At 47.6% G+C, this 24,258-nt stretch overlaps 1 protein-coding gene across 4 annotated transcripts in view; it reads left to right on the top strand.

Moving 5' to 3' along the window:
• plxnb1b (plexin b1b) overlaps positions 1 to 23,972 on the top strand; it is a 272,332-nt gene extending 248,360 nt beyond the window's left edge. For all 4 annotated transcript variants that reach the window (XM_038812455.1, XM_038812454.1, XM_038812456.1 and 1 more), the window contains 9 exons: positions 546 to 649; positions 3,445 to 3,529; positions 4,401 to 4,567; positions 4,799 to 4,959; positions 7,322 to 7,469; positions 10,209 to 10,273; positions 13,814 to 13,889; positions 14,091 to 14,165; positions 21,686 to 23,972. In XM_038812455.1, coding sequence (XP_038668383.1) covers positions 546 to 649; positions 3,445 to 3,529; positions 4,401 to 4,567; positions 4,799 to 4,959; positions 7,322 to 7,469; positions 10,209 to 10,273; positions 13,814 to 13,889; positions 14,091 to 14,165; positions 21,686 to 21,790 — 986 coding nt within the window. In that variant the 3' untranslated portion in view covers positions 21,791 to 23,972. The remainder of the gene's footprint in view (positions 1 to 545; positions 650 to 3,444; positions 3,530 to 4,400; positions 4,568 to 4,798; positions 4,960 to 7,321; positions 7,470 to 10,208; positions 10,274 to 13,813; positions 13,890 to 14,090; positions 14,166 to 21,685) is intronic.
• Positions 23,973 to 24,258: the final 286 nt, after the last annotated feature.

Genomic DNA, 24,258 nt, shown 5'->3' with positions numbered 1-24,258 from the left:
GCATGCTTTCTAATTGGAGCAGATGGGCGGCATGGTAGCACAGTGGTTAGCACTGCTGCTTCACAGCCCCAGAGTCCCAGGTTTGATTCCGGCTTGGAGTGTGGAGTCTGCACATTCTCCCCGTGTCTGCGTGGGTTTCCTCCGGGTGCTCCGGTTTCCTCCCACAAGTGCCGAAAGATGTGCTGTTAGGTGATTTGGACATTCACCCTCTGTGTACCCAGGCAGGCGCCAGAATGTGGCGACGAGGGGATTTTCACAGTAGCTACATTGCAGTGTTACTGTAAGGTTACTAGTGACAATAAAGATTATTATTATTATTTTGCGTAGCTCTTTTGATATTGAATTAAGCACTCCTATGCATCATTGTAAATGGGATTGAGAAGGCTCGGCTCTTTCCGATTATGATTGGGCTTGGCAAAGTGCTGTCCTTTGCTCAGCGAACAAAAATGAATGCTGATGTGTCTGGGAATGCTATTGCCATGCTTGTATGTGTGGAGAATGTTGCAGCTTTCCTTACTTTTATTCATCGTGTTGTGTTAAATCAGAATGGAGATCAGGATTGGCTGGGCATCTCATCCTCTCAGACGAAGACTTGACCTCCGTTCTCCAGGGAAACTGGAAGCGTCTCAACACCCTGCAGCACTATAAGGTTAGCTTGGAGTTTATTTCGCAAACGGTTGGCATAACCTGCTCCTCGGTAACATACTACTTGATCTTGTGTGGCATTGGACATGGAAATCGAGACAAAGTACTCAGAGCGAACAGACTTGGAAAGCTCGATGAATAATTGGGTTCAGAAGGGGGTGGGGCAAGACATTATGGCGGGTTGAAGGGTTTGTGGTTGGAAGGATCAGGAACCTTGCTGGCTTATTCTTCCTCCTGACGAGGCACTGACATGGACTCCTAGCAACGCATAGGAAAGCTGCCTTTTGTGTGGAAGTGAGCTTTACATGCCATTAATTCCCTCCCTAACTGCACTGCAGATGTACCTACACCTCGGGGACTACAGCGGCTCAAGAAGGCAGCTCACCAGCACATTCTAAAGGGCGGGTAGGGTGGGCAATAAATGCTGGCCTAACCAGCGACGCCCACATGAATTTAATTAAATAAATCCAGTCAAGTAAAGGGTGTATCTCGGCACACACGGGTGTTGTGTTCTCTATTCTGCTTTACCTGGATGACTCGGATGCGTTGTGTTGAATAAATAACACTGCTACCGTTTATAGAACCCTTGTACTGATCCTCTCAGGGCAAATTTGACCCTCTCCAATTTTATAAATCCTGCCATTTCACTGATCCAGGTCTCCACACTTGGGGGCCTTGCATCCTTCCACTGCAGCAAGATCCTCCGCCGGGCTACTAGGGACGCAAAGGCCAGGACACCAGCCTCTTTCGCGTCCTGCACTCCCGGCTCCGCCGCAACTCCAAAAATCGCGAGTCCCCAACCTGGTTTGACCCTGGATCCAACCACCCTCGACACCGTCCTCGCCACCCCCTTCCAGAATTCTTCCAGTGCTGGGCATGCCCAGAACATATGGGCATGATTCGCTGGACTCCCCGAACACCTGGTGCACCTGTCCTCACCCCCAAAGAAGCTACCCATCCGAGTCACAGACATATGGGCCCGATGCAGCACCTTAAATTGGATGAGACTAAGCCTCGCACAGGAAGAGGAAGAGTTAATCATAGAACATAGAACGATACAGCGCAGTACAGGCCCTTCGGCCCACGATGTTGCACCGACATGGGAAGTCAAAAACTAAAGGCCATCTAACCTACACTATGTCCTTATCATCCATATGCTTATCCAATAAACTTTTAAATGCCCTCAATGTGGCGAGTGCACTACTGTTGCAGGTAGGGCATTCCACGGCCTCACCACTCTTTGCGTAAAAAACCTACCTCTGACCTCTGTCCTATATCTATTACCCCTCAATTTAAGGCTATGTCCCCTCGTGCTAGTCACCTCCATCCGCGGGAGAAGGCTCTCACTGTCCACCCTATCTAACCCTCTGATCATTTTGTATGCCTCTATTAAGTCACCTCTTAACCTTCTCTCTAACGAAAACAACCTCAAGTCCATCAGCCTTTCCTCATAAGATTTTCCCTCCATACCAGGCAACATCCTGGTAAATCTCCTCTGCACCCGTTCCAAAGCTTCCACGTCCTTCCTATAATGAGGCGACCAGAACTGTACGTAATACTCCAAATGCGGCCGTACTAGAGTTTTGTACAACTGCAACATGACCTCATGGCTCCGGAACTCAATCCCTCTACCAATAAAGGCCAACACACCATAGACCTTCTTCACAACCCTATCAACCTGGATGGCAACTTTTAGGGATCTATGTACATGGACACCGAGATCCCACTGCTCATCCACACTACCAAGAATTTTACCATTAGCCAAATATTCCGCATTCCTGTTATTCTTTCCAAAGTGAATCACCTCACACTTCTCCACATTAAACTCCATTTGCCACCTCTCAGCCCAGGTCTGCAGCTTATCTATGTCCCTCTGTAACCTGCAACATCCTTCCGCACTGTCTACAACTCCACCGACTTTAGTGTCATCTGCAAATTTACTCACCCATCCTTCTGCGCCCTCCTCCAGGTCATTTATAAAAATGACAAACAGCAACGGTCCCAGAACAGATCCTTGTGGTACGCCACTCGTAACTGAACTCCATTCTGAGCATTTCCCATCCTTTCCAAGGCATCCGCCCAAATCCCATCCTCTACCTGCTCCCCTAGTTCCCCCTCCTATTTAGCCTTCAGCTCCTCCACTGACGACTCCTCCACCTCCTGCATTACCTTATAAATGTCAGACACCTTCCCCTCTCCAACCCACAACCCTGAAAGCACTCTGTCCATTGCCCCCCGCGAGGGCAGCAAAGGAAATTCCTCCACCTGTCGCCTAGCAAATGCCTTTAACACCAAGCTTTGTTAACGAACAAAATTATAAATTTATTACACTGCTAAGATTCGTTCACATTCCTAAAGTAGAAGGTTACTGTATAAAACTATGCTATCTCTAACTTCCAGAACTCTCAAGTACACAACTACTCTCTATGCCTGACTATCTTATCCAGCTCTCTCCTAATCATCTAATCATCTTCTAATCCCAGAATCCCCTAGTTACATGATATGTATGACTTCTGTGGTTCCCTCTAGTGGTACGAAGCATTATCATTAATTTGTTAACTCTTTACATCCCAGTTAATATACATATCATTACAATGGGAATGTGCCCCAAACCAAGGGTGAAGAGAGAATGTACAAATGCCCAGATCTCCAGACCAGTTAACCTGCCTGGCATATTCCTTTATTATCCAAATATCTGGATCGATTGTTGTAAGAAATCAATTTTGAATGTGGTTTGTGGAAGTTGCGTTGAAAATCCTAATTGTTTTTTTTGTAATTATGTTTTTAAATTCTTTGTAGGTCACTGATGGGGCCACAGTTGCTCTTGTGCCACGCCTCAGCAAGCACATACACCATGAAAACCATGATTATGCTGCAGGAGAGAGTGAGTGAAAAGCTGCGTCTTTGTCATCTGTTCATACCTCACCACTAAACACAATGAAAACCTGAGGCACAACGAACCTTGACAAAGCAACCATTCCAATCCCAAAATTTTCCACAAGAATTGTGAAATGAAAGTCAAATTTAATAACCCGGAAGTCTTGAATACTGTACCAGCCTTCCCGAATAGGCGCCGGAATGTGGCGACTAGGGGCTTTTCACAGTAACTTCATTTGAAGCCTACTCGTGACAATAAGCGATTTTCAATTTTTTTCATTTTAGTATCTTGATAGTGACCGATTCAGATCATAATTTTTTTAATACATTTTTTAAATAATCTTTATTGTCACAAGTAGGCTTACATTAACACTGCAATGAAGTTACTGTGCAAAGTCCCTAGTCACCACATTCCGGCGCCTGTTCGAGTACACTGAGGGAGAATTCAGAATGTCCAAATTACATAACAGCATGTCTTTCGGAACTTGTGGGAGGAAACCAGAGGAAACCCACACAGACACCGGGAGAACGTGCAGACTCTGCACAGACAGTGACCCAAGCTGGGTCTCGAACCTGGGACACTGGAGCTGTGAAGCAACAGTGCTACCCACTGTGCTACCGTGCTGCCTAATTCAAACTAATCTGAATTAATAAAGGGGAAAATAGCCCGCAAGGCACTGCAGATGGCTGTAAGATTTAAATAATTCTGCTTCAATGTACACACGTTCCACATTCAACACAGACTTGTCAGTTTACATTTAACTCTTGAAAGTATCTTGTCTGAAATGTATTTAAATTTGTTTTTTTTTTTCTATTTTGCACGTGTATTTCCTTCTCCTCCTCTTCACCCACTGCTCCTCCATTTCCCCCCCCTCCAGAGACACCAATGTTGGAGGATGCAGATGAAGGAGGGATCAAAGTCTGGCACCTGGTCAAAGCCAGCGAAGAACCTGAACTCCCCAGACACAGACGAGGCAGCTTGAAGGAGCGTGAGCGAGCCAAAGCCATCCCCGAAATCTACCTAACCCGACTGCTTTCAATGAAGGTAGGAGCCAGAATTTACAAAACAAAGGACCGGGAGATAATTGCAGAAAACGTTGTTATTTCTGGCCCATGTTTCTAACTCGCGTGGCTGGGATATCGCTACTGTCTTAATCTCTGGCCTATCCACTGCAGCCATTCCTCGTTTGTAATGGCAATTTTGGGCTGGCTGTGATTGGTGGAGTTTATTATTATAATAGAGACTATTTTGATTCTCCTCTCTTGTACCTTTCAGGGCACCCTGCAGAAGTTTGTCGATGATCTCTTCCAGGTGATTCTCAGCACAAGCAGGCCTGTACCCCTTGCGGTCAAATACTTCTTTGACCTCCTCGATGAACAGGCATTGCACCATGGGATTACTGACACAGAAACTATTCACATCTGGAAAACAAACAGGTAACTGAGGCAATGTAATAACCAGTGTGTCTGTCTGCGGGCACTTCCATGTTGTGTCTGTCCTGACGAGAATGTATCGAGTGTCTCTTAAAGTATGTAAAATGTCCCAAGGCACTTCAGAGATGGAGAATCAGGCGCAAGTTGTCAGCAAGTGGAATGCTTGATCAAAGAGCTAGGTTTGCAGCAATGTCTTTCAGGAAGAGAGGCAGGCAGATTGGGAGAGGGAATTCCAGAACTTAGTGTCAATTCAGCTAAAGTTGGTTGGGTGCTGGAAAATGGGGATACACCGTAGCTCAGAATAGGAGGAACACAGACTATGTGGAGGGTTCTACAGCTGGAGCAGGGTACAGAGGTGGGGAGAGAGGCAAGGCCAACGTTGCCTCTAAACCACATGGTCACACAAAAGTTTAAAGCGCTTTCTCACTTGAGTAGATCCACCCGCATTTTTTAATTTTAAATATTTGTTGGGACTGGCCTGGGAGAGATTCAAAAACAAAGGTGAATTTTCAAATCGAGGAGTTGGTGAAAATGGGAGTCAGTGTGGACCAATCGGAGGGGTGAATGAAACTTGGCGGGAGTTGAGAGCTCAGGTTTACAGAGAATGGAAGGTGGGCGATCAACCGGGAGAGCAGTTAAACATGTGAGTGTAGAGACAACAAAGCATAGAGCACAGAAGATGCTCCTAAGTCTGCCTTTATCTGTGTTCAAATTCACTGAATTACCCTTTACTTCTATTCCTATATATTTGATACGTGTCTGGAAATGCACAAGGATGCCAAGTGATTAAATGCACATGTTCATTTACATGTGTTGTATGTACGTGTGCAATGTGGTATTTACATGTTTCCAGCATAGGATTACCCAGTGCTGAAACATCTGAAGATTATCTGACCTGTACTCTGCCTGGAAAGCTGCGAGGTACAGTTATATAGCACAGGTCGCGCCTCTCAATTCCACCTATGTAATCACCAGTAATGCTGAGGAATTTGCTTAATTCCATTAGGAAGGGAAGGTATTGTGCCTCTACCTTCCAGTTATGTACGAAAGGCAATTCAGAGATTCGGGTGCAGAGCTTTGGACAGAGGAAGGGTAATGGGAATAACAACCTGATCAGAATTCTACCGAAATGATCATGTGTACCTTTCAAGATGTATTGCGAAAAGCAAGCCTCCTCATAGTGGTGCGTTTCCATGGCAACAAAGCACATAGAATACAAAGCTGTCTCCCAATAGGTTCAACATCACCGTGACAGGAATGGAAATTAAGTGTGAGGTGAGATTTGAGGTAACTGGGATCATTTCCAATATTGCAGAGAAAGAAGAGAGGAGAATTAATAGAGGCTTGATGGCATTCATGTGAAAGGGACTGTGCAGATAAGTAGAAAGAAAGAATGTTTATGAAACATGTTGTAACATCAAGATAGTCCAAATGCTTCCCAATCTCTGATTTGCTTTTTGAAATGCAGCCACGGTTTTATAGACACATGCAACATCCAAATTGCCACCCGTAATGAGTTGCAACAAAAGCACCAAATGTTAAATGACCAGTTAACCGGCTTGTTATGTTGGTTAAAGTAGGAATATTTGCTAAGACTAATTGTCATTATTGCACATGCAACATATTCGGTGGTAAAATCAATGTCAGAGGTCTTTGGGAACTGTGTGGGCAACAGCTCTGGGTCTAACTCCCACTTTGGGACTGTAAATCCATTCGGGATTGTTAGCCTGTAAATCCATCCAATATGCCTGATGGCAGGCGGTAAGAACGGGAGAGTTTCCTGGTCAGCCAAATCGCAGAGGGAAACAGCAAACCACTGTGGTACTTTGTCAACCATAATAGTGGACAAAACCAATGGAGGTCCATGGGAACCAATGCCCACTTAGGGCCTGGTACCTGAAGGAGGAGAAAAATCAATCTACTTTGCACGGGGAATGCATTTCCTTGGTGGCTGCTGAGGAAGATGGAAAACGAAGACGATTGAGCTATGACTTTGATCATTTACTGAAAATATTTGGTAAATCCAAAGGGGTATTTAAACTGGTTGGTGTTGCGATATTTTAAGATTGATCAAGTGTTCATAAAGCACCCTTTCATATGTCGCTGTTGGAGGCACATTTGGAAAATGACATGCTCTTAAGGAGTTCTGGCTTTCAAAGGCTAAGTGGCAGAATATGGATAATTCTAATAAAAAAAGAGTAAAAGGGGGAATTCCAGGATGTTAGTTCTGAGTTAGTTTTGGTGATTTAATAACTTAAATGAAGGAAGGTCATGGTTCAAGTTATTAAATTCTGTAAAGAGTAGAATATACAGACATAAAGTTATTTAGGTGTATAAAATTAGTTTTTTATTTTTATTTCCACAGTCTGCCTCTTCGCTTTTGGATAAATATTATTAAAAATCCTCACTTCACCTTTGACGTTCAGGTGTCGGATAACGTGGATGCCATGCTATCAGTTATTGCACAAACCTTCATGGATTCCTGCACTATTGCAGAGCACAAGCTGGGTCGGGTAAGTGTGCCCAATGGATAATGGGAAAGAAAGGCTGGAGGGGACAACCTGACAAATAATTGGGTTTACAGCAGCAAACATATTAAAAAGGAAGACTGCATTTCTGTAGTGCCTATCACAACCTGAGGATGTCCCAAAGTGCTTTACATTCAACTAAGTTGTTTTTTTTTAACGTGTAGTCACCGTTGAAATGCAGCAGCTAATTTCTGCGCAGCAAGATCCCACAAAACAGCAATGTGATAATGACCAGTGAATCTGTTTTAGTGCTGTTAGTCGAGAGAAAGAGATTAGCCAGGACACCAAGAGGAGCTCCCTTGTTCTCCTCTGAAATGGAGGAAGAGGACAGAATGGGCCTCAGTTTGACATCTCAGCTACAGTTGTCCAGCCATTGGGATTCTCTGTTACCGCCACCCACGGGGTTCCCAGAGGCATGGGGTGGTTTCAGTGGGAAATCCCATTGATAAGTGGTGGCCGTACATAATCCCAGTGCCAGAGAACAGCGTGCCACTGAGGAACACGCGGCTAGGGAACCGGAGAATCCGACTCGTTGGCATTGACCGAAGGCGGGATCTCTCGGTTCCACCGAGGCCTACATCCACCCCAGCTGCTAGGCAACCTGCTGTGTGGGTGAGGGGGGTGGGCGGGAAGGGTTGCCTTCGGCGGGACAGGAAGATCCCGGCGGCGGAAAAGGTAGAAAAGCCCGCCCAACATCTTCTTCAACAATGCAGCACTGGAATGTCAGCCAAAACCTTGTACTCAAGTCCCTGAACTCTCAACCTTTAGACTCCAGCGGGAATCCAGCAAGTGGTGGTGTTAAAGGCTATGGGATATTTGGGCCATGGGGTCCACTTGTAATTCAGTCCATATTTGAAAGTCAAACATTCTGTCCTTATTTTTATATCTTCTTTGGAAATTCATATCTCTGTTTTTGGTCAGTCGTGGAAACTATCTTGATGGTCATGTTGAATTCGGGCTGCCACAAGTGATAATGCTGCATTAAAAAAAGACAAAAGTAGTTTCCATTATAAATATCAGCATCGACATTTAAAACCAGGAAATAAGTGACTTTGCGTAAATGTAAGAATTTCACTCCAGAAACATAGTTGCTTCTTTATTTTCTGCCCCATCTCTTCACGTGCAGCATCCTCTTGGGGAAAGAAGGGTTAGCATTTTCCTTGGGTTTTGGCAGTGTTACAGTGAAGAAAGCTGCAACCAGGTGGCCCAACCAGATGGCTCATCTTTCAATTGTTTTTTGTGGGGACTATTGTTTGGCAGCAAAGTAGTTAGTGGCGTTGAATAAGACTCTCTGTCACAGCGCTGTTCCTTACGTGAACAAGTAGAAGTTTCTGTAACCAGTTTTATAGACTGAATTGTGAATGAAATAAAGGGTGTGATCCACGGGCCGTGTTGCGCTCTCGCTTGAGCAAGGTGCGACCGGTGAATGCCGGGAGAGCCCTTGGGCTTCCCGACAGTCTTCCCGCCTCGCGGGATTATCCAAGTCTGAATCCCGCCCACAAGGGACAGGGCCAAACAGAGTACGCCAAAGCCGGTTTTAAACTGGCTTTGGTGAACTTACCCGACATCCAACGGTTCCCTCGATTCTCCGGCCTCCCCAGTGAGGCTGCAGCAGCTGGGTGCCGATCGGTGCCGGTTCACACAAATGTGGAGCAGGCGGAATGGCACCTGGGGAGCGGGTGCCTACCGAGCTATTAGAGACCCCTGGGTGGTCAGGGTAGGGTGGCCCCTGGCATGTGGGCACCTTGGCACTGCCCAGATGGTACCTAGGCACCGCCGCCCTGGCACTGCTGAGGTGCACAGATACCACTGCCAAGTAGGCAGGAGCACTACCTGGATGGCTGGGTGGCCAGGTGCCAGGGTGATACTGCCAAGGGTCCCGTGCCAAGGGGGGCCACGCTGGTGAAAGGAGGGGGGACTTTGAGTGGTGGGGGAGTGAAGGGCAGGTAAATAGGGGGGGTCTGGAATGTTTGGGGGGTGACGGGTAGTGGTCCTCGAAGGGAATGGATGCAAAGGGGTCTTTGGGGGGGCCTGAAGAGGGGGCCCCCAGGGGCCTCATAGTGGGATGTCCTCACTTGGGGGGTGTGGAATAGTGCCCGTGGGTGGGGGGGTGGGGGGGGGGTGTCATTGCCCATGGGTGTGGGGGACCCACAAGCTCACCTAGAGAGCGGGGCACCCTTTAAAAACGGCGGCCCAATCTCCGAGTTCAGCTCCCCAGTGCTACAAAAAAATTCGAAGTGCGGGCTAAACCGGTGAGAAACTCGCCAGGGCTCAAATAATTGACAAAGTGTCATTGAATAGCTGTGAGGAAACTCCCTGAAAAACCCGTCACCAATGAACTTAGAAATTACTCCGGAGAAATGCACCCAAAGACAATAGGGTGATCAACATAAGGAGAGGCCTACATTTCTGTTTGAAACTCTATACTTGAGACCATTTGTCAGAACCAAACTCAAATCAACAGGTCTTTTCAACTGACTCCCGAATAGTTTGCAGTGGTGGCCCACGTTTTACCTTCATGTTGTCATGTCATTCTATTGACTCAACACAGAGGTCCAAAACATTCAGCTTTTTTCTCGCATGTAATTTGTGCTGGACTCTCGACCCCAGCTTTCACTTCTAAAGCGCACATTGAGATTTGACCAGAAGAGAATTTGTTGGCGTGATGTCTACTGTCACCTCAGGTCTAACTGATGTGAATCCTGTTTGAATTTTCAATTCTAGGATTCTCCAATTAACAAACTGCTGTATGCCAGGGACATCCCTCGATACAAACAGATGGTGGAGAGGTAAGAATCCTGAGTTGTCCATTTTTCTCCCAATGCGCCTGGGAGGGTTACATGCTGGTATCCAGGAAGCGGCCAGAAAATAAAAATTGCCAGTTTGGTGGCCCGGAACCTTCCGGGAGAAGCTAACTTCTTTTGATATTTTGCTGGTCAGGTTTTGAAGCCATTTCTTCAATCTTGCTGCTTTTGATCTTTCCCTCCCACAATGCCCTTGGTATAAAGATAGCTAATGAATCTTCCACAATGCTAGTCTTACCAGTCAGGCTGTAAATTTCTATGATTAGAGGGTCGACAACTTAATACAGAAGGTGAGAAATTTCATCCAGTGATAGCAGTTAAGAGAACCTTTGCACCACAACAGTTGGCTCAAGATGGGGCAGCACGGTAGCATTGTGGATAGCACAATCGCTTCACAGCTCCAGGGTCCCAGGTTCGATTCCGGCTTGGGTCACTGTCTGTGCGGAGTCTGCACATCCTCCCTGTGTGTGCGTGGGTTTCCTCCGGGTGCTCCGGTTTCCTCCCACAGTCCAAAGATGTGCAGGTTAGGTGGATTGGCCATGATAAATTGCCCTTGGTGTCCAAAATTGCCCTTAGTGTTGGGTGGGGTTACTGGGTTATGGGGATAAGGTGGAGGTGTTAACCTTGGGTAGGGTGCACTTTCCAGGAGCCGGTGCAGACTCGATGGGCCGAATGGCCTCCTTCTGCACTGTAAATTCTATGTAAAGAAATGCTCAGCAAGCACGTGCTGTGTCAAACAGAAGCTTGAGCTGCTGTTGACCTCTTCTCCTGAACCATGGGTCTGACGATCATTCTCACTGCTTGCTCAGGTCACAAACGTCCATTCCTCCAATGTAGGTGCCCCCCCCCCCCCCCTCACAAGAAAGAGAAATTAACAAAATCGCGAAGGAATACGATATACACCTGGCCCCAGTACCTGATCTTGATATTAATCAATTAATTAAGAGCTCCCAAGATTTCCAGGGGATTGGAGAACTTGGAAAGCTAACCTGCCAGTTTTGCATCCAAGTAAAACATTGCAGATACCGGAAACCAGAAATAAAAACAAAATACTGTAAATACTCAGCACATACTGGCAGCATCTGAGGGCAGGGAAGCAATTAAGGTTTTCGGTCCATAACTGTTGACCAGAACCTTGATGGAAGGTCAGGGGCATGAAACGTTAACTCTCCGCCCATATTATCAGACTTGCTGAGTATTTCCAGCATTTGTTTTTATTGTAAATTTTGTATAACCACCAGTGGCTATGCAAATGCCAACGGAAAGTCTATGAAGGTAAAATGTCCAGCACTCTCCATATACAATATATTCCCAGTTTGGGAGTCATTTGTGTTCATTTTATTGAAGTGTAACTTTATTAGCTCAATCAAACAATTTGGAAAATATAGGTGCTATCTAACAGAAGTTATACAGCTGGCCCATGTTGCTTAGACATGGTATCAGCATCCTGGGGTTACAGTTCACCAGAAACTGAATTGGACCAGCCCTATAAATACTGTGGCTACCAGGGCAGGTCAAATTCTAGGAGTCCTGCAGCGAGTAACTCACCTCCTGACACCCCAAAGCCTGTCCACCATCTGCAGGACACACATCAGAGTGTTATGGAATACTCTCCAGTTGCCTGATGAGTGCAGTTCCAACAACACTCAAGCTTGTCGACACCATCCAGGACAAAGCAGCCCGCCTGATTGCTCCTCCTTCCACAAAAATTCAATCCTTTCACCACCGACAAACAGTGGCAGTCGCGTGTACCATCGACAGGTGCACAGCAGAAACTCACCAAGGCTCCTTAGGCAGCATCTTCCAAACCGATGCTAGAAGGGCAAGAGCAGCAGATACCTGGGAACCCCACCAACTGGGCTTTTGACTGGGAAATATATCGCCGCCCCATTACTGTCACTGGGTCAAAATCCTGGAACTCCCTCCCTGACAGCACTGTGGGTGTACCTGCACCTCCGGGACTGCAGCAGTTCAAGAAGGTAGCTCACCATCACCTTCTGAAGGACAACCAGGGATGGGCAATAAATGTTGACCTAACCAACGATACCCACATCCCATAAATGGATTTTTAAGAAGGCATCCTGATTGGCTTTTAGAGATTTTGATGAATCTTGAACAGCTCAAATTTCTCATGCAATTACATTATCCATAAATTCCTGGGCTGGAAGGTCACCAAAGGGGCATCTACTAGCTGGGCCAGATCAATTTGGGGTGTGGTATGCCTGTCACCTACCCTTACTTTCCAATGTTCTTTGTATCTCTCCCCCCCCCCCCCCCCCCACACACACACACACACACACACACACACACACACATGAAAGAAAATTGGTGTCAACTGCAAATTTAGAAATTGATGTTCATTCCAAAGTCCAAATGGTTAATATAAGTTGAGAACCGTGGTGGCCCCTCGTTGATCCTTGTAAATAGACAACGTCCCACTTTCTGCCACTCAGAAGAGCTGAACTTTATTCCCCCTCTCTGCTTCCTGCCTTGAAGCCAGTTAGTTAGCATTCTGGCATTTGCCCCTCCCAACTCCACATACTCTGATCTTATTCGTTACTGTGTTATGGGGGGGGGAGGCTTTTGAAAATGCAGGTAAATTTCATCCACTGATCACCATTGTTCAATATAGTTTGCAAGAGCTGAATGATATCTTGTAGGAGTGGAAATGTGATGGGAGCTCAGGCCACAAAATACATTTCTGGAAATAAAGGGGCAATAAACAAAAATCTGAAATAAAGACATAAATGCTGGAAATATGAAGCAAGCCAAGCCCACCAACACCCTGTAAACAGGTTGAAAAAGTGCTTTGCGTGGACGGGGGCCAGCGAATCACAGCCACATGTTTTGAGGTTGCGAAAAATTGGGAAGATTCTGGGCGGGAGTGTTTGCGGCCTTAGCCAGGATAATGGAGGAGGGGGTGGACCCGGACCCTTCGGTGGTGATGTTTGGGGTTTCAAAGAAGCCGGAGCTCATGGAGAGGAGGAAGGCCGATATCATGGCCTTCGCCTCTCTGATTGCACGGCGATGAATTTTGCTGGAGTGGCGGTCGGCATCGCCACCGGGGGTAGCAGCATGGTTGGGTGGCCTGTATGAGTTCCTGCGGTTAGAGAACATAAAGTGTGAGTTAAGGGGCTCACCTCAAGAAAAGGTGGGGGATGGTTGTGACCATGTTTGAGGAGCTGTTTGTCGTGGGGTGGTGGGTGATGGGGACGGGGGGTGAAAAAGGGGAAAAATCTGTACAAACTGTGTAGTTGATTGTTGGGAAGTATGTTTCCCGGGGTGTTTATTCTGCTGTAACCTACTTTGATACAAGTTTGTAATAAAATGTGTTTTTAAAAAGAAAAGGAAAAAGTGCTGTGCATGTAGAGTTTCAGAAAGGCCTCTGACAGAATCTCTGCCTGAAATGTGAAGCTGCTTTTCTTCAGGTGCTAATGTGCTTGCTGTTAATTTCTGCAACTTGGTTTAATTTGGGATGGTGTACGCTATCAGGTATAAGTGACTGGACCCTGCTCTTTCTGACAGGTACTACGCAGACATTCGACAGACCATCTCAGCTAGCGATCAGGAAATGAACTCTGCTTTAGCTGAGCTCTCCAGAGTAAGTACTTGGGAGTAGAACCTGCGTCTCAAAGAATCCGGGCATTTGAAAGCATCAGTAGTAATAATTAATTCTCCAGCTTGTCCAGCTTAAAGCTTGACTGAAGTGCTGCGACGATTCAGGAGGTACCTGTTGATTTTTTTAGGGGCAATAATCCCCAGTGACGATTCTCTTTACAGCCACTGTTCTCATCTTTTACAGAATAATTCCAGTGACATGAACTCTCTCGTGGCTCTCCACGAACTCTATAAATACATCAACAAGTACTACGACCAGGTATGGAGACCAGGCATGTAGGCCCGATTATGTGTGGGGACTAGGATCAGGAATGTTAACATTTCGAGTGCCCTAAACATCAAATTTCAGTCACTTCTGTGACGTTGGAAGAGTTGGCTCCTAGATATTGGGACATTAAGACTTAAAAGCCTGGGGATGTAGTGTGTTTGGCTGCAGTGGTCATGGTTTTAAAAAGGATTTTGTTTTGCTTCTAGGGAACAGCAGGTGATATTGACCCTTCTAAAATGTAGATTGGCTGGGGAGGCCCCTGGGGAGTTAATTTGCTTTGGCAGCCTGCAAAGATCATGGGCGGGATTCTCCGACCCCCCGCCGGGTCGGAGTATCCTCAGGGCGGGGTGGGGGGGTGGCACGAATCCCGCTCCGCCGCCGGCTGCCGTATTCTCCGGCGCCGTTTTTCGGGTGGGGGCGGGATGCACGCCACACCGGTCGAGGGCCGTTGGAAGCAGCCCCCCCCCCGACAATTCTCCGGGCCCCGATGGGCCGAGTGGCCGTCCATTTTTGGCCAGTACCGCATGGTCCCACATGGCGGGACCTGGCAGATAAGTCGGCACGGTAGTCCTCGGGTGGGCACGGGGGGATCCGACCCCGGGGGTGGCGGGGGAGGGGCCACGGTGTCCTGGCACACGATCGGGGCCCACCGATCTGCGGGTGGGTCTTATCTGTGGGGCACTTCTTCCTTCCGCGCCGGCCCCTGTAGGGCTCCGCCATGGCCGGTGCGGAGAAGAGAAGCCACCGTGCATGCGCCAAAATACGACGGCCGGTCTGCGCATGTGCGGAACCACGGCAGCAGTTCCACGCATGCGTGAGATCATGCCGGCCCTTGGGCGCATGTGCAAACACATGCAGTCCCTTCAGCGCCGGCTGGAGCGGCGCCAACCCCTCCGGCGTCCACCTAGCCCCCGAAAGTAAGGGGAATTCCGCACTTTCGTTATACCTGAACTGTTGACGCCGGAGTGGTTGGCACCGGTTCTCCCGCCGGTGTGGGGACTTAGTCCCCCAGAAGGGAGAACCCCGCTGCATTTGTTTTTCAGCTTGGGGAGATGAAGTCATTGCTGGGTGGAGCCCAAAAAGGCAGAGAGGCAGTGAGTTTGGAGAAGCTTTGAGAAAGAGGAGCTGAATTCTGATCTGCCTGATCCTGAGTCAACAATTCTTTCCCTGTGCGACAATTTTTTTTTTTAAAACAAAGAGTAATATTTTAAAGCAGAGCAGTCTAGGAAGAGGCTTAAACAATCCAGTTAAAGCAGCAATTTGAAAATAGTCAGCCAGAATCTGCAGGGGTTCCAACCGGGGCCTAAATCTGTTCTGCAATGGATGTATTACTCTATGCCCTGCTGAGTTTTAAACTGGATTGGGGGCTGTATGTTTCTTTTCTTGTTGTTTAATGGAAAATTGTATTGTGTTCAGGGGTAATTGTAAGCTGTCCTTTTCGGGTGTGAAGTTAAAAGTTTTATATTTTATTCATAATAAAGTTTTGTTTTAGAAATACTAAAGCCCTATTTTTTCATTCAATGACCCCTGGAGTGAATCATTCCTTCCCTTTGTGATTATTTGGAGGTTAAAAATCCAATTGAGCAGCAAAAGCCATGTTTAAAAGCTTAGAGCTAGTTATACCTGAACTGCTTGATGCATGCAATAAATAAGGTCATAATCCATTTCTGAATTGCCCAAACGAAGGCAGAATCTTTGAAGTCCGTGGAATCCCTGATGAAGATTATCTAATTGGCCAGAAGATTTGGTGGGAGAATCTAATGCTTAAATTTCAATATAAGATTAATCGAGCATGCGTGGAAAAAACACCAACATACTTGGCATTTAAAAGAAGCCCATCTCCTCCATAATGCTGTCTGATACGCCGTATTCTAGGAAGGAAGACAAAGAGCAGTATCACAACACTCTGGAATAGGTGGCCTGAGGAGTCTGCATGGGGAAAGCAAAGACGCATTGGAGATGGTGGCTTCAATACCTGGGGAGTCTGTCAGAAAGTTAGATTTGTTTGCATTCCAAAGCAAATTAGCTGCGGCCTTTGGGTGCTTGACAGAAATCAGTGTTCCTGTCGGCTAAACTGTTATTCAAACGAGGGAGCAGGGCACTGTATCTCCTGTGAAATACTGAACAATTTAACTTTTTTATTGAGGTATTTATGGTTTTATAACAACAACAGAAGAAACAGTGTACATACAAATATAAACATAGTGCAAAAGCCGTTTTCCTCCCTCACAGGTCCCATGTTTTCTAACACCCTACTCTAAGCTAAACAAACCTCCTGCTGACGGTTAATTTTCCTCAAAAAAGTCGACGAATGGCTGCCACCTCTGGGCGAACCCTAAGATTGACCCTCTCAGGGCGAACTTGATTTTCTCAACAGAGAAAGCTAGCCATGTCAGTGAGTCAGGTCTCCGACTTCAGGGGCTTTGAGTCCCTGCAAGCTAATAATATCCGTCTCCGGGCTACCAGAGAAGCAAAGGCCAAAACGTCTGCCTCTTTCTCCTCCTGGATTCCCGAGTTTCCGAAAATCGCCACCTCTGGACTCGGTGCCACCCTTGTTTTTAACACCTTGGACATGACATCCGCAAGGCCCTGCCAGAATCCCCTAAGTTTTGAGGATGCCCAGAACATATGGACATGGTTCGCTGGTCCTCCCGCACACCTTGCTCACCTATCTTCTACCCCAAAGAACCTGCTCAACCGGGCCAGTGTCATGTGAGCCCAGTGAATGACCTTAAACTGTATCAGGCTGACTCTGGCGCATGTTGTGGACACGTTGACTCTACTCAACGCACCCGCCCAGAGACCATCCTCTATCTCCCAACTCCTCTTCCCATTTGTGTTTCAGCTCCTCAGTCTGTGTCTTCTCTGACCCCATGAGTTCCTTGTAAATGTCCGAAACCCTCCCTTCTCCCACCCACACTCTGGAAACTACCCTGTCCTGTATCCCCCTTGGTGGTAGGAGCGGGAAGGTTGAGACCTGCCTGCGTAGGAAGTCCCGCACCTAAACTCATTTCCCTCCCATCAATTCAAATGTCTCCTCCAACTCCCTCAGGCTGGGGAAGCTCCCCTCTATAAACATATCGTCTCGATTCCTGCTCTCTGCCATCTCCGGGGCAAACCGGTGATTGTTGCAGATTGGAGACCAGACCGATGCTCCCTCCGCTCCCATGTCTCCTCCATTGCCCCCAGACTCTCAGGGCCGCTGCCACCATGTGGCTGGTGGAGTACCGTGCCAGCGGGAACGGCAGTGGCGCCGTTACCAATGCCCCCAAACTAGTGCCCTTGCATGATGCCGCCTCTACTCGTTCCCACGCCGACACCCCCCCCCCCCCCCCCCCCCCAAACCCACTTTCTAATCATGGCTATATTTGCCGCCCAATAATAATTACCAAAATTTGGCAGCGCCAGCCCACCCTCCTGCCGGCTCTGCTCCAGCATCCCCTTTTTTACTCGCGGGGTCTTACCCGCCCATACAAAGCCAGCGATCACCTTATTGACCCGATTAAAGAAGAACCGTGGAATAAAGATGGGGAGACACTGAAACACAAACAGGAATCTTGGGAGGACCGTCATTTTCACTGTACCCTCCCAGCTAGTGGTAACAGGAGCATGTTCCACCTTCGGAAATCATTCTTCATTTGGTCTACTAGTCAGGCCTGATCTAACTTATGCAGCTGTTCCTATTCCCGCGCCACTTGGATGCATAGGTACTGAAAGCTTCCCCCTACCACTCTAAACAGCAGCTCCCCTAATCGCCTCTCCTGCCCCCTTGCCTGGATCTCAAACATCTCACTTTTCCCCATGTTCAATTTATAACCGGAAAACCAGCCAAATTCCCCCAGAATCCTCATAATTTCTTCCATCCGTTCTAGTGGGTCCGAAACGTATAGGAGCAGGTCATCTGTGTATAGCGAGACTCTGTGTTCCACCCCCTCCCCTCGGACAAGCCCCTTCCAGTCCCTTGAGGCTCTCAGCGCAATTGCCAGCGGCTCTATGGCCAGCGCAAACAGCAGTGGGGAGAGGGGCCGTCCCTGCCTCATCACCCGGTGCAGCCTAAAAAAGCCCAATGTCAACCTGTTCGTCCGTACGGGAGCCATGGGAGATTGATACAGCAGCCTGACCCAATCGATGAAGCCTCGTCCAAACCCAAACCACCCCAGCACCTCCCACAGATATTCCCATTCCACCCGATCAAATGCATTCTCTGCGTCCATTGCGATCACTACCTCCACGTCCCTACCCTCTGGGGGCATCATGATCACATTCAGAAACCTGCTTATATTGGCCGCCAACTGCTTACCCTTAACGAATCCCGTCTGGTCCACCCCAATCACATCCGGAACTCAGTCTTCAATCCGAGAGGACAGGATTTTGGCCAACTGTTTGGCGTCTACATTTAATAAAGAGATCGATCTGTCGGACCCGCATAGCTCCGGGTCCTTGTCCCGCTTCAGGATAAATGAGATAGTGGCCTGTGACATCGTCCGGGGAAGCCCCCTTCGCTCCCTTGCCTCATTTAATGTCCTCATCAGCAGTGACCCCAATATCCCAGATAACTCTTTGTAAAACTCCACTGGGTACCCATCCGGTCTCGGGGTTTTAGCCACCTGCATGGCTTTCAGACCATCTGCCATTTCTTCCATCCCGATCGAGGCCCCCAGCCCTTCTACCAACCCCTCGTCCACCTTTGGGAACCTCAGCTGCCCTAAGAATTGCCTCATCTCCTTCGGCCTAGCTGGGGGTTCCGACTCATACAGCCTACTGTAAAACTCCTTGAGCACCTTATTAACCCTTGCTGAGTCTCCAACCAGGTTCCCACCCCTGTCCCTGACTTTCCCTATCTCCATGGCTGCTTCCCTCGTTCTAAGCTGCTGTGCAAGCATTCTGCTGGCCTTCTCTCCATATCCATAAATCGCCCCCCTCGCCTTCCTCAGCTGCTCCACCACCTTCCCTGTAGTTAACAAGCCAAACTCCGCCTGTAAGCTCCGTAATTCCCCTAAAAGCCCTGCCTTTGGGGTTTTCGCATACATCCTGTCGACCTGTCGTATTTCCCTTCTCAATCGGTCCGTTTCTGCTCTGTCTACCTTCTCCCTGTGGGCCTGTATCGAGATCAGCTCCCATCTAACCACCGTCTTCAGCGCCTCCCAGACCATTGCAGCCGAGACTTCCCCTGTGTCATTAATAACTTCCAGATAAAGCTCCATTGTCATTGCTGACATCCTGCCTATTCTTGAGCTCGACCGGTCTAGCCCTGGGTCAGTGACTGCATTAAAGTACCCCCCCCCCTCCATGACCAACCTGTGCGAAACCAGGTCAGGGATCCTCCCCAACATCCTCTTTATGAACGCCACATCATCCCAATTTGGAGCGTACACATTCACAAGCACCACCGGCAGCCCTTCCAGCTTCCCACTAACCATGATGTAATGCCCCCCACATCCGCAACTTCGATTCCCGGCTGGGTCACTGTCTGTGCGGAGTCTGCACGTCCACCCCGTGTGTGCGTGGGTTTCCTCCGGGTGCTCCGGTTTCCTCCCACAGTCCAAAGATGTGCGGGTTAGGTGGATTGGCCATGCTAAATTGCCCGTAGTGTCCTAAAACGTAAGGTTAAGGGGGGGTGGGGTTGTTGGGTTACCGGTATAGGGTGGATACGTGGGTTTGAGTAGGGTGATCATTGCTCGGCACAACATCGAGGGCCGAAGGGCCTGTTCTGTGCTGTACTGTTCTATCCGCAAATATTCTTCCCGCCTCGAATGACACTTGCTTGTTAATCAATATCGCGACCCCTCTAGTCTTAAATCCAGCCCATCCCTTCCTTATTCTAATCTGATCAGTTACTCTAAGGTGCGTCCCCTGTAACATCGCCACGTCATCCTTCAGTCCCCTCAAATCCGCGAACACGCGTGCCCTCTTAACCGGCCCATTTAGCCCTCTTACGTTCCATGTGATCAGCCTGGATGGGGGCTTCTCACGCCCCCCCCCCCCCCCCCCCCCCCTGCCGATCGGCCATCCCCTTCCTTGGGCCAGTCTGGAGCCCACGCCCCTCGCATCCGCAGGCCCGCCCCCAGGCAGCGTTTGCCCCCAACCTGCTTTTTGTTCCTCAGCAAAAGTCCCTCCCCTGTCAGCAGAACATCCCCCCCCCCAGTAACGGCACTATGCAAACCTCCCCCTTCAACAAGCATAACACCCTATGCAAAAGAAAAACAATCCCAACCCAATTGCCCGAAAGAAACACAAAGAAAATCAAACAGGCGATGCAACATCTAACATTCACACCTCCATCCCCCATCAGTGCAAATGCTAACTTTAACTCACACAGCTCTGCAAGAGGCGCCAAATCAATACCGAAGGCATTATAAATAACGTCCAAAAAGAAGAAACTTTTTTAACATGAGTGCTGCAGTAAAGTTCAAAGACCCCAGTCCGCTACCAGCCCTTTCCTTCTGGCAAAGTCCATCGCTTCCTCGGGCAACTCAAAGTAAAAATGTTACTCCTCATAAGTGACCCAAAGATGGGCCAGATACAGCAGTCCAAATTTAACCTTCTTCTTGAAAAGGGTCGACTTTATCTGGTTGAATCCTGCTCTTCCCCTGTCTACATCCGCACTCAGATCCTGGTATATACGCAGGATGCTATTCTCCCATTTACAGCTCCGTGTCTGCCTGCCTGCCATAGAATACACTCCTTGTCCAGGTATCTCACCGCCATTGCCCTCGGGGGGGGGGGGGGGGGGGGTGTCCCACACCCAGCTTCCTCGTGAGCGCTCTGTGAGCCCTGTCCACCTCCAAGGGTCGGGGGAACTTCCCCTCCCCCATTAGCCTCTCGAGCATACCCGTTATATATGCCCCAGCATCCGCTCCTTCGGATCCCTCCGGGAGACCGGCGATTCTCGGGTCCTGCCGGCGGGACTATTCTTTAGGTCCTCCACCTTCTCCTGAGCCTTTTCTGCTGGTCTCTCAGCATCCCCACCTCCAACTCCACTGCTGTTAGATGTTCCTCCTGCTCGCTCAGTGCCTTCTCCACTTTCTGGATCGCCCGGTCTTGAGCATCCAATCTCTGTTCCAGCCGAGCAATCGATTCCCTAATCGGGTCCAAGCATTCCTGTTTCTGCTTGGCGAAGCCCTCCTGTATGAACTGCATCAGCTGCTCCGTTGACCGCTGGGTCTTCGAGCCAGGACCCCAGTCGTCCGCCATGCTTTATCCCGCTGCAGTCTCAGCCCAAGCGTTCTCTGTTCGCCTATTTCGTCCTTGTAGAGCACTTCTGGTCCACCTCTCCATGCACCGATGTAGGATTCCTCTTCATAATCGCCTCCACCATCAATTTTCCGAAGCAAATCCGACAAAAATTCAGGAGAAAAGGTCCAAAGGTCCGACCCGAACGGGAGCCACCAAATTTGCGACCAAATCCTTCATAGCCGCCACCAGAAGTCAATACTGAACAACTTTTGACCACCTGAATTTCTGTGAAATTGCCAGTCGAATAACTGCTTTCACTTCTTGTCTTAATTTAGATCATTACAGCACTAGAAGAGGATCCAACCGCGCAGAAAATGCAACTTGGTTATCGGTTACAGCAGATTGCTGCATCTGTGGAAAACAAGGTCACAGACTTGTGACAGGAGAAATCACTGAGGAATGAAGAACATTGAGGATCTGGAGGAGGAGTTGAGGCATCTTTGCATTGACGCAAAGGAGTCACAATGGAGACGCTATGACCAGTGAACAGAGCTTGCTGAGTACAGGAGTGCCTTATGGAAACCTGCTTCCTCTGTTAATTCAGCCATGGGAATGAAGAAAAGCAGACTCCCGTGACGCATCAGATGTTGCATAGAATGAAAAGAGTCTCTTTCTCCACTCCCAGGCCATTTCCACCTGCACTGGGACTGTCTGTTTGGAGTGTTCATACTGTAGACTATTAAACAACTTAGCAAACAACACACAAGATAAAAAGTCTAAAGAATCAACGTATCAATGGACAAATGATGTTAATATTTTTTCCACAAGAGAGATTTAATTTTTTTTTAACTAATCCTAAAAGAAAGGTTTTACTGTCCTGTGTTGGAATCTGCAAGATGAGATTGGGATCTGGCACAGATGTTAAGGCAAAGACATTGAAGTGCCCGTATGCTAAATGGTGTTGGGCCAAGTTAATTCGGTGATTGGTTTCAATAAATATAGGATGGGCAACAGCAAGCACTACATAATGGAAATTACCTGTGAAAGGTGCAGTCAAGCACCCAATTCCTGAGCCAGGAAGGCCAGGAGTTCAAGTCCTTAGAAGGCCCTGTTTTTGGTAGGTTTGAGGAATGTGGAGAAAGTAGGATTGACATCTGCCACTCAGCTTGAAGTTTAAAGAGCCTTGGGAGGGAATTAAGCCATTTGCAGGTGGAATTTTGGAACTGTCGCCCCCTAAAACCAGAATCGTCTAATTTTGCATGGCCAAATTGAATGTTTCATGTCCGTGAGATACAGCAATATATCTCAACAGACCATTCTGCCTCCTCGTAAGGCTAGCAATGACTCTCTATTTCTTGACACAATCTCGCACCCTTTGGGTACCCAATGGTAGCTAAGAGCTCCCTAGAAGGGAAGCAAATTCTTATTTTTACTTGATATCTCATTGTACAGCCTTGCTAATTGTCCCATCCAGAAAAGTTGATTGATTTTCTTGTTTGTCTGTTGTCTTTTGTGTTCAGCCAATGTAGGAAGCATATTGAAACCCCCTGCGACAGAGCAAGGCGGTTCAAACATCCACCCCTGTGAGAGTTTGAGGCCCCAATAGCGTTGGGATTTTTGAGCATCCTTGAGCTGGAGCTCGTTTATTTTTAGCTGAGTGCTTGGAATTTGTTTTTGCTTTCAAAGTATCAAACAAAGCAGAAACATTTTCTTCTGAAATAATTTCTTCAAATTCCCTGTATTGTAAAATTGAACCAAAATAAATTCCTGCTCTAGAACAATTATTCACAGTTTGTTCAGAGTTTCCTAAATTGCTGCTGTTACAATTTGGTTGAGAGAAATAATTATTGTCCAACCTGACCCATCATATACTTGCAGTGAGTCTGTTTTTTTTATAATTAAAGGAGCGAGTAACTTTATTATCTACCATTTGAAGTGACTGACCCAGGTGACCACCAAAAGCCAGATCCTGTTGTTCATTAACTACTTGTAAAGTTTTTTCTAACTTTGTTTTAATTTAAAAGGTGTGAAAACTTTTGTGGTCCAAAAATATCACAGGCGAGGTTCAGTATTTGATAGGAAAGGCAGATGGTTTACTGGTCTTTTTTTTTGGGGGGGGGGGGGGGGGGTGCGAGGGGTTGGGCTGGTCAGGGCATCAGGTCAAGTTTTAAATATTGGTTCCGCGTAACCATGGAAATCAATTTCTGTTACTTTGTCTTGAGGTAGGCTTGATTATATTTTTATTTATTGTAACGTCAGAAATAGTATGCTTGCACATCCAGTATTGTAACAGCAGTGTTAACCCTCTAGAGGGAGACAGAGGCTTCCAGAACGAGGTTCCCTCGTGTGAAAAGGCGATAGACTCAAAACAGAGCAGCAGATGTTTGGAAATGTTATTCCCTTGAAGTGAAGGACCTGCAATCGTTCCTCCATATTGGGGTGTGTGCAGTAAGAATCTTTTATGGTACAGTCTGTGAGACGGGACTTCAATTTAGATCGTGGAATTCAGAATTGTATTTAAATTAATTTTTTTAATATGATCTCAATTCACATAAATTTAGATGATGTTTGGTACAAATGTCAGATCCACAATAAAACTTTATACAGATTTTTTGCCACTTAGAAATGTCTCTTCTGTCATTGGGGCCTGTGTTGTTACGATGCAGCTTAATATGGCTGCAAAAGTGTTTATCTGCCTGGAAAATCTGCCTCACGTCTCAGCCTTTTGGCTCAGATAAAGTATAGTGAAGCCCGAGATCAGGTGCAATGCCTTTTCTTGTCAGCTTGGATCTCGTACGTCACTTGTGGGGACCACAAATTGGATTCAATTTGAATTGTTTTTTGGAGCAAGTAAGGAGATGGATTAGGTTTGATCCCGGCCCCGGGTCACTGTCCGTGTGGAGTTTGC

Source organism: Scyliorhinus canicula, chromosome 11 (genome assembly GCF_902713615.1).
Source record: "Scyliorhinus canicula chromosome 11, sScyCan1.1, whole genome shotgun sequence".
NCBI lineage: Eukaryota > Metazoa > Chordata > Chondrichthyes > Carcharhiniformes > Scyliorhinidae > Scyliorhinus > Scyliorhinus canicula.
Note: the sequence above shows the minus strand (reverse complement) of the source record. Positions and strands in the feature narration are given on the sequence as shown.